The sequence below is a fragment of the Eubalaena glacialis genome, chromosome 12, assembly GCF_028564815.1.
Source record: "Eubalaena glacialis isolate mEubGla1 chromosome 12, mEubGla1.1.hap2.+ XY, whole genome shotgun sequence".
NCBI lineage: Eukaryota > Metazoa > Chordata > Mammalia > Artiodactyla > Balaenidae > Eubalaena > Eubalaena glacialis.
The window spans coordinates 25,829,347-25,839,801 of record NC_083727.1 but is presented as its reverse complement, the minus strand read 5'-3'; the positions used below and the strand labels follow the sequence as shown (position 1 = coordinate 25,839,801).

At 42.5% G+C, this 10,455-nt stretch overlaps 1 protein-coding gene across 1 annotated transcript; it reads left to right on the top strand.

Moving 5' to 3' along the window:
* Nucleotides 1-4,812: 4,812 nt before the first annotated feature.
* On the top strand, nt 4,813-10,191 carry HEBP2 (heme binding protein 2). Its single transcript, XM_061207276.1, has 4 exons — nt 4,813-4,980; nt 5,554-5,689; nt 6,425-6,605; nt 9,644-10,191. Exons 1-4 carry the CDS (start codon nt 4,882-4,884, stop codon nt 9,840-9,842), a joined length of 615 nt encoding a protein of 204 aa, XP_061063259.1. The 5' UTR covers nt 4,813-4,881; the 3' UTR covers nt 9,843-10,191.
* Nucleotides 10,192-10,455: the final 264 nt, after the last annotated feature.

Here is a 10,455-nt window from a genome sequence, read left to right as displayed (position 1 = left end):
AAATGTAAATGGATTAAATGCTCCAACCAAAAGACACAGACTGGCTGAATGGATACAAAAACAAGACCTGTACATATGCTGTCTACAAGAGACCCACTTCAGACCTAGGGACACATACAAACTGAAAGTGAGGGGATGGAAAAAGATATTCCATGCAAATGGAAATAAAAAGAAAGCTGGAGTAGTAATTCTCATATCAGACAAAATAGACTTTAAAATAAAGACTATTACAAGAGACAAAGAAGGACACTACATAATGATCAAGGGATCAATCCAAGAAGAAGACATAACAATTGTAAATATTTACACACCCAACATAGGAGCACCTCAATACATAAGGCAAATACTAACAGCCATAAAAGGGGAAATCGAAAGTAACACAATCATAGTAGGGGACTTTAACACCCCACTTTCACCAATGGACAGATCATCCAAAATGAAAATAAATAAGGAAACACAAGCTTTAAATGACACATTAAACAAGATGGACTTAATTGATATTTATAGGACATTCCATCCAAAAACAACAGAATACACTTTCTTCTCAAGTGCTCATGGAACATTCTCCAGGATAGATCATATCTTGGGTCACAAATCAAGCCTTGGTAAATTTAAGAAAATTGAAATCATATCAAGTATCTCTTCTGACCACAATGCTATGAGATTAGATAACAATTACAGGAAAAAAACTGTAAAATATACAAACACATGGAGGCTAAACAATATGATACTAAACAACCAAGAGATCACTGAAGAAATCAAAGAGGAAATCAAAAAAAAACCTAGAAACAAATGACAATGAAAACACGATGACCCAAAACCTATGGGAAGCAGCAAAAGCAGTTCTAAGAGGGAAGTTTATAGCAATACAAGCCTACATCAAGAAACAGGAAACATCTCGAATAAACAACCTAACCTTGCACCTAAAGCAATTAGAGAAAGAAGAACAAAAAAACCCCAAAGCTAGCAGAAGGAAAGAAATCATAAAGATCAGATCAGAAATAAATGAAAAAGAAATGAAGGAAACAATAGCAAAAATCAATGAAACTAAAAGCTGGTTCTTTGAGAAGATAAACAAAATTGATAAACCATTAGCCAGACTCATCAAGAGAAAAAGGGAGAAGACTCAAATCAATAGACTTAGAAATGAAAAAGGAGAAGTAACCACTGACACTGCAGAAATACAAACGATCATGAGAGGCTACTACAAGCAACTATATGCCAATAAAATGGACAACCTGGAAGAAATGGACAGATTCTTAGAAATGCACAACCTGCCAAGACTGAACCAGGAAGAAATAGAAAATATGAACAGACCAATCACAAGCACTGAAATTGAAACTGTGATTAAAAATCTTCCAACACACAAAAGCCCAGGACCAGATGGCTTCACAGGCGAATTCTATCAAACATTTAGAGAAGAGCTAACACCTATCCTTCTCAAACTCTTCCAAAATATTGCAGAGGGAGGAACACTCCCCAACTCATTCTACGAGGCCACCATCACCCTGATACCAAAACCAGACAAAGATGTCACAAAGAAAGAAAACTACAGGCCAATATCACTGATGAACATAGATGCAAAAATCCTCAACAAAATACTAGCAAACAGAATCCAACAGCACATTAAAAGGATTATACACCATGATCAAGTGGGGTTTATTCCAGGAATGCAAGGATTCTTCAATATACGCAAATCAATCAACGTGATACATCATATTAACAAATTGAAGGAGAAAAACCATATGATCATCTCAATAGATGCAGAGAAAGCTTTCGACAAAATTCAACACCCATTTATGATAAAAGTCCTGCAGAAAGTAGGCATAGAGGGAACTTTCCTCAACATAATAAAGGCCATATATGACAAACCCACAGCCAACATTGTCCTCAATGGTGAAAAACTGAAACCATTTCCACTAAGATCAGGAACAAGACAAGGTTGCCCATTCTCACCACTATTATTCAACATAGTTTTGGAAGTGTTAGCCACAGCAATCAGAGAAGAAAAAGAAATAAAAGGAATCCAAATCGGAAAAGAAGAAGTAAAGCTGTCACTGTTTGCAGATGACATGATACTATACATAGAGAATCCTAAAGATGCTACCAGAAAACTACTAGAGCTAATCAATGAATTTGGTAAAGTAGCAGGATACAAAATTAATGCACAGAAATCTCTTGCATTTCTATACACTAATGACGAAAAATCTGAAAGTGAAATTAAGAAAACACTCCCGTTTACCATTGCAACAAAAAGAATAAAATATCTAGGAATAAACCTACCTAAGGAGACAAAAGACCTGTATGCAGAAAATTATAGGACACTGATGAAAGAAATTAAAGATGATACAAATAGATGGAGAGATATACCATGTTCTTGGATTGGAAGAATCAACATTGTGAAAATGACTCTGCTACCCAAAGCAATCTACAGATTCAATGCAATCCCTATCAAACTACCACTGGCATTTTTCACAGAACTAGAACAAAAAATTTCACAATTTGTATGGAAACACAAAAGACCCCGAATAGCCAAAGCAATCTTGAGAACGAAAAATGGAGCTGGAGGAATCAGGCTCCCTGACTTCAGACTATATTACAAAGCTACAGTAATCAAGACAGTTTGGTACTGGCACAAAAACAGAAATATAGATCAATGGAACAGGATAGAAAGCCCAGAGATAAGCCCACGCACATATGGTCACCTTATCTTTGATAAAGGAGGCAAGCATATACAGTGGAGAAAAGACAGCCTCTTCAATAAGTGGTGCTGGGAAAATTGGACAGGTACATGTAAAAGTATGAAATTAGAACACTCCCTGACACCATACACAAAAATAAACTCAAAATGGATTAAAGACCTAAGTGTAAGGCCAGACACTATCAAACTCTTAGAGGAAAACATAGGCAGAACACTCTATGACATAAATCACAGCAAGATCCCTTTTGACCCAGGTCCTAGAGAAATGGAAATAAAAACACAAATAAACAAATGGGACCTAATGAAACTTAAAAGCTTTTGCACAGCAAAGGAAACCATAAACAAGACCAAAAGACAACCCTCAGAATGGGAGAAAATATTTGCAAATGAAGCAACTGACAAAGGATTAATCTCCAAGATTTACAAGCAGCTCATGCAGCTCAATAACAAAAAAACAAACAACCCAATCCAAAAATGGGCAGAAGACCTAAATAGACATTTCTCCAAAGAAGATATACAGATTGCCAACAGACACATGAAAGAATGCTCAACATCATTAATCATTAGAGAAATGCAAATCAAAACTACAATGAGGTATCATCTCACACCGGTCAGAATGGCCATCATCAAAAAATCTAGAAACAATAAATGCTGGAGAGGGTGTGGAGAAAAGGGAACACTCTTGCACTGTTGGTGGGAATGTAAATTGATACAGCCACTATGGAGAACAGTATGGAGGTTCCTTAAAAAACTAAAAATAGAACTACCATACGACCCAGCAATCCCACTACTGGGCATATACCCTGAGAAAACCATAATTCAGAAAGAGTCATGTACCAAAATATTCATTGCAGCTCTGTTTACAATAGCCAGGACATGGAAGCAACCTAGGTGTCCATCATCGGATGAATGGATAAAGAAGATGTGGCACATATATACAATGGAATAAAAGAAATAAAAAGAAATGAAATGGAGGTGTTTGTAATGAGGTGGATGGAGTTAGAGTCTGTCATACAGAGTGAAGTAAGTCAGAAAGAGAAAAAGAAATACAGTATGCTAACACATATATATGGAATCTAAGGGGGGAAAAAAAGGTCATGAAGAACCTAGTGGCAAGACGGGAATAAAGACACAGACCTACTAGAGAATGGACTTGAGGATATGGGGAGGGGGAGGGGTGAGATGTGACAGGGTGAGAGAGTGTCATGGACATATATACACTACCAAATGTAAAATAGATAGCTAGTGGGAAGCAGCCGCATAGCACAGGGAGATCAGCTCAGTGCTTTGTGACCACCTAGAGGGGTGGGATAGGGAGGGTGGGAGGGAGGGAGATGCAAGAGGGAAGAGATATGGGAACATATGTATATGTATAACTGATTCACTTTGTTATAAAGCAGAAAGTAACACACCATTGTAAAGCAATTATACTTCAATAAAGATGTTTAAAAAAAAAAAAAAGAAAGAAAGACAAAAACAAATACCGTATGCTAACTCATATATATGGAATCTAAAAAAAAAAAATGGTTCTGATGAACCTAGGGGCAGGACAGGAACAAAGACACAGATGTAGAGAATGCACATGAGGACACAGGCAGGGGGAAGGGTAAGCTGGGACTAAGTAAGAGAGTAGCATGGACATATACATACCACCAAATGTAAAATAGATAGCTAGTGGGAAGCAGCTGCATGGCACTGGGAGAACAGCTGGGTGCTTTGTGACCACCTAGAGGGGTGGGATAGGGAGGGTGGGAGGAAGACACAAGAGCGAGGGGATATGGAGATATACCTATGCATATTGCTGATTCACTTTGTTATACAGCAGAAACTAACACTGTAAAGCAATTATACTCCAATAAAGATGTTAAAAAAAAAAACAAGGGTGGAGGTGGGAGAAACCCCCCCAAAGAAAGCCTGGCCAAGCTGACCCTGCCATCTGGTCTCCTGGGGGACCCGCAGGGGAGCGGCCGGCCAGAGCTGCCCCGGTGCGGGATCGCGGTCGCAGCGCCCCCTCCCGGCCTGGGCCCCGCAGAGTCCTGCAGACTCGGGGCTCCTGCAGTGTGTAGAGGGGGCCGGGCGTCTACGGGGCGGGGACTCGGGGACACGCAGGCGGGGCGGTGCCGAGTGGCCCCCTTCCGGCGCAGCTCGCCGGCTTCTTTCTCGGAGCGTCGGCGCCGCCCATGGCCGAGGTGCTGGAGCCCGATCCCGGGGCAGTCGAGGGCTCGGAGGCCCTCGCGGAGACGCCGGGCTGGGAAGCCCCGGAGGACGCAGGCCCCCAGGTAGGCTCCACCCGCGGGCGCGAAGGGTGAGGGCCGGGGGGGGTGGACAGCGTGGGGCTGTCCTCGAGGTGATCTTCAATGCGGCCGGAGGGTCCCATAGGTTTAACTTAAAAGCACATTTTTAAAAATGGTCAGAGTCCCTAGCTCCATTCCTGCACAAACGGGAAGATGAGGTCGGTAAGCCGTAGTTACCCCCAGGTACTGACTGGCCACATCTCAATTTCTTTTCTTTGCGGTTAAAAAAAAAAAAAAATCGACCACGTCCCAAAACCTGCGATGGGACCCTCCGGGCGGGGGCGGAACAGTTGCTTGCTTTTAACCCGAATTGAGCCGACTCTTCCTACCCCTGCTTGTGGGGCAGAGGCCGCCGGCGTCTCTAATCCAAAGATGGGAGCCGCGGGGGAGGAGCCCTGCCCGGTGCTGGGAAGCCAGAACCTCCGGCCGGACCCCAGGGGAGCGCAGCCCCTGGGCTGGCCGTCCCAGGTGGACCCGAGATCAAGGTACCTGTACTGTTGGCTCTCACGTTCTGCCTTCTTAGAATTGCTTCCCCAAGTTCCCCCTGTTCCATCTTAGCCCGGAAGTTATGAGATCCGACGCTACGGACCTGCGAAGTGGGTCAGCACTTCGGTTGAGTCTACGGACTGGGATTCGGCCATGCAGACCGGCTTCACAAGGCTGAACAGCTACATTCAAGGCAGAAACGAGAAAGGTGAAGGCACTTTTCCTTGTCATTATACACACTGTATTGTGGTTGAGTGCCCTGGCTTATTGAGTTTTCGCTGATTAAATAAATAGCTTTTAGAATAGAAAAATAACCAGATCATCAAAGACTTAATGTTTGAAGAGGACTCTTCTCAGGACCCGAGGCGTCTAGAGGAGTGTAGTACTGGGCAGTGCTTGTTAGCCTCTGTTCTCCTTGTTTGTGATTCTGCTGGATGAACCGGGCCTCTGTGTAACTAGCATTAAGGCCTTTTCATGGCTAATGCTTTGAGGTAATTTGGTGACTGGTAGGGTAAGAGACATTAGGAGGCAGGAAGGGTCAAAGAACACAAGATCCAGGGTGTCAAGATATATCTTCTGGTTTGCCTCTCATGCTATTTATGTTTTAGCAGGTCACTTAGCCAATGGGACCTCTGTTTCTGAATTGTAAAAGTAAAGAATGAACTGGACTATGTGATCTCTCATTTCCCCTTCTGTCCCTAAAACTGGAATTTATTAATGAAAAATATTAATAATACAGAAAGTGTTTAATGTGGGCAGTGGATAATTGTCATTTTGCCCGTATTTTTTTTTTAAGATGGAAATTATCTTAAAGGTTAAATATTTATGTCAAGTAAATCAAGAAACTCAGGTCAAAAAATAAGTTTTTAAATGTAGTCATAAATACACTAAATCTGCTTTCACGGTCTCCTTTGCATTTAAATGTATATTTTTTGTGGCACAGAGATGAAAATAAAGATGACAGCTCCAGTGACAAGCTACGTGGAGCCCGGTTCAGGTCCTTTTAGCGAGTCTACCATTACCATTTCCCTGTATATCCCCTCTGAACGGCAATCTGATCTCCCCAGGCCTTCAGAGTCAGATGTCTTCATTGAAGACAGAGCTGAAATGACAGTGTTTGTACGGTAAGTGGTAGATAATTTATAGCCTTTCTGACTGTTGGTTTTACTTGCGGGCAATCATAGTTTAGCTCCTGTGCAACTTAGCTCCTATGCTTTTCCCCCTTCCATAAAAACAGGTCTAATGCATTTTGTGGTGTTTTCCTAGTGACTTAGTTTTATACGTTACTAAGGGTCCTTTACAAGAAATAACTAATACATTTAATGAGAAGGCTGATGCACACCTTCCACAGATAAGATGCAATACAAATTATACACCGGACCTTCCCCCACAAAAGCAAAAGACTGTCCTTACCCGCCCTCTAGTTAAATTCGGAGAAAAATACGTTAAAACAATGCATGGTACCCCTCCTCTCAACTCGTAGTTTCTGACAGCCTCAAACTCCTCCCTTTCTTCCCCCAGCCCAAAGGATGGCAGCTGCTTCCCGCAGTGACTGCCTCTGTTGGTTGGTTTACTGGTTCCTTACTCTGACCTACAGTGCCTGTCTCAGTAAAGCGACTAATCAGCCTGCCAGCCTCCCCAGCAAGGACTGTCGTAGCCATCGGCAGCACACTCTGCCCTGATAACCAGCCCCTGAATCTGGCCCATTCGCCTCAGAAAGGGTCGTGATTCCGTTCCCTTCCTCCCCACCGTTACTTGCTCGGGCCCTCACCTTACAGGGACCGCAGCTAAGTCCTCTTTGCTACCCCAGTGCTCGGCACATGCCTGACACTCACCAGATACCCCAACGTTTTTCAGTCTCAGGTTCCACTTCAAGAGCCTCCCAGCCGTTCTCTCTGCCCACCAGTCTTCTCTCCCTGGCCCTCCACTCTGGAACCCGATCGTTCTCACAACGACAGCAACAAAACCCCAACCTGTTACTGTGTTTAAAAACCTGTTGGCTTCCTCTTGCTTCCGCGTGACGTTCAGACCGTTCAGTGTACACATCACCTGCAACACGCGGCCCAACCCGTCTCCCTGACAACTCCCCCCCACCTCCCGCCCTTCACTGAGTAGGCTGAGTTCCTCCACATCTCTGTACCTTTGACCTTAGGCAAGTTACTGAGACTTTCCTTGCCAAAAATCTCGTCTGTAAAATGTGTCTAATCACAGTACCTACCTACTATGTCACAGGGTTGCCATGAAGATCAGATGAGTTAATTTACCTAAAATACTTAGAACATGAGCATGATATTACTACCAGCTCCGGCTCCCTCTTTCTTCTCTTCTTGGAGAGCCTACTTTCATCCTTCAGGACTTAGATCAATTGGTACCTTGTCTGTGATGCCTTCCTCAGTTTCTCCAGTCAGCCAGCCACTCGGGTCCTATGATTCTAAATTCTAATGACCTACTGATAGACTGTAACTTCCTCAAGAATATAGCAACAGATTACTCTGCCCGTATCCTTCGGCTCCTGGTGAGGCAGGTGTGTGTGGGGAGGCTCAGTATATGTCTGTGTCCTGAATAAAGCCATGGATAGATCATTGTAGAACAACATGTATACAGAGGACAAAAGATGATTTCTAAGTAAGAGGCTCAAGATTTGATTTCAAGGAAGCAGTGGAATCTGAAACAGATTCCCTTTAGGCAGAACATTCCTTAAGGAAATAAATAATAAATTTAGGAGCCGAAATGTTTCCTAACACATGGTTCAGAATTATCATCATCAGTCAACATGATGGAAATTATAGAACAGTTTTATCAATTTATCTTCAACGTTTTATTTTATATACATGTGCATACACAGATTCCTCTACTTACTCAACTGGGATTTAAAAGGTACTGCATGCCAGGAATGACTAGGTGCCTGGTAGACATTGTTGAACAGAACAGGCCTGGTTTGTACCCTCGAGACCTTACATCTTATCTGAAGAATGGTAGGAATGATCTTTTCCACTGGCACATTGATAATAAACCTTATGCTAAAGAAGGCATATTAGGAATGTTTTTGTGTCTGTTTTTCCTATTCTCAGCTTCAAATTCATCACGTTTACATGTCAGCAACTCAGCTAGGTCGATGTGCTGTCATGATTTAATCTCAGGGTATTTTTGTTTATATACTTTAAAATCTACATTTAAACTTCTATTTTCCCACTTTTTATGCAAATCTTTTGACTGTCTTTTCATCCCCATCCTCTTAGCAACCTCCTAACTGGCCCCTTCTCTCCAATCTAGTTTCCATCTCTCTGCCTATATTCTTACCCAGATCTAATCAAGTTACTTTTCTGCTTTTCCAACATCCTTTGGAATAATCTCCAAAGGCCTTAGGATGATGTACAAGGTTCCTCCTTCCAGCTCTGACTCACCTTTCTGACCTCATTTTATGCCTCACTATGAAATGGCTTTGTATTTCTGGACTTTTGTTCTTTTCTTATCCCTCCCCTTTCTCTGCCCAGCAAAACTATCCTCCATTCCAGACCCAACTCAGAGACACACCTTACCCCGATGTAATCATATCCTCAGTGTTCCCAAGCACTTTGATTCTGTCTCTGTTAAAGCTTTTCTCAGACTGTATAGAGCTGCCAAAGTGTCCATCTCTTCCATATAGGGTCAAAACTTATGTTGATCTGTAATACAGTGCCTGCCCTTTTTCTAAGGAGAAAAAGAAAGGGGAAATGTTCGGTAGAAAATGGGAAGACTAAAGGGAGGCTGCTAAGGGGGATTCATTGTGGCTCTCTGACCAGGAGAATCAGCAGTACAGGAGACTGTTGGAAATGCAGGCTCTTGGGCCCCAGCCCAGAACTCCTGAACCTGCGTTTTCCCAGGTGACTCGCATGCACATTAGAGCTTGAGAAGCACAGAGTTAGAGCACAAGATGGCATAACTTCCAAATCTGCCCAACAGCTGGGACGTATTGCCTCCTCCTGGGTCCCCTCAGCGCGTGTGAGGTCACACTGAGCCTGGGAACCAGAGGAAGGGAACGGTCAGTTCAGCTGCCAAGAGGGAGGAGCTTTGAAACCGCGCTCCATCCAGGTTTCCTTGTATCAGCTCCCACTTTTCTTCTTAGACTGACATTCACATCAGTATTAAAATCATTTATGGTCATTTACTTTCTCCTTTGTAGGTCTTTCGATGGATTCTCTAGTGCCCAAAAGAATCAAGAACAACTCTTGACATTAGCAAGCATTTTGAGGGAAGAAGGAAAAGTTTTCGATGAAAAGGTTTACTACACCGCAGGCTACGACAGTCCTTTCAAATTGCTTGATAGAAAAAATGAAGTGTGGTTGATTCAGAAAAAAGAACCCTCCAAAGAAAGGGAATGAGAAAATGAGAGGAAGGTCCATTGCCAGGGGCAAAACTTCTGTTTAACATAGACGTCAACATTACCCATAAGCAAAATGTGTCTAGTATCTCTACCTGAGAGTACTACTATGAATTGAGCTTATTTCCACTGTGGCTTTTTAATGCTTGAAGCTTTAGATACACAGATAACAGGGGACAGTATTCTATAAACATGTAAATCGATCTTTATTTCTATGAGGCTCCAGGGAAACGTCATGTTACTTCCCCCTTCTTCACTGTATCACAATCATGTTGCCTTATTTCTACTTGGATTTGTGTCAGTTGGATGTTACCTCCTCCAGATATTATCAATAAAAATGTTAAAGTTTATCCTGTGTGGAACTATAAGGCCGTCAAGCCTAGAGAACTCAAGTTCAGTTGGCAACAAAAATCAAAGTGTCTTTTGCAGCTGCCACTGTTACTTCTTCTGTTGAGCCCTCTTTCCTATCTGCCCGCTGCTCCCACCACACAAGAAAAGCTCTCAGAATACTCAAAAGTGTTGCTAATATTCCGTGACAAAAAATAAATGTATGAAGTTAGGGACTTCCTATTTTATTTTGATACTCAAGAGAGGCATGTTTTTTCTGAAGAAAT

Excerpts from the sequence above, each read along its gene's own strand:
- HEBP2 (XM_061207276.1), top strand. The coding sequence starts at position 4,882 with ATGGCCGAGGTGCTGGAGCCCGATCCCGGGGCAGTCGAGGGCTCGGAG. Across the intron at positions 4,981-5,553 it reads CGGAGGACGCAGGCCCCCAG|CCCGGAAGTTATGAGATCCG; the intron begins GTAGGCTCCACC and ends GTTCCATCTTAG. Across the intron at positions 5,690-6,424 it reads TCAAGGCAGAAACGAGAAAG|AGATGAAAATAAAGATGACA; the intron begins GTGAAGGCACTT and ends TTTGTGGCACAG.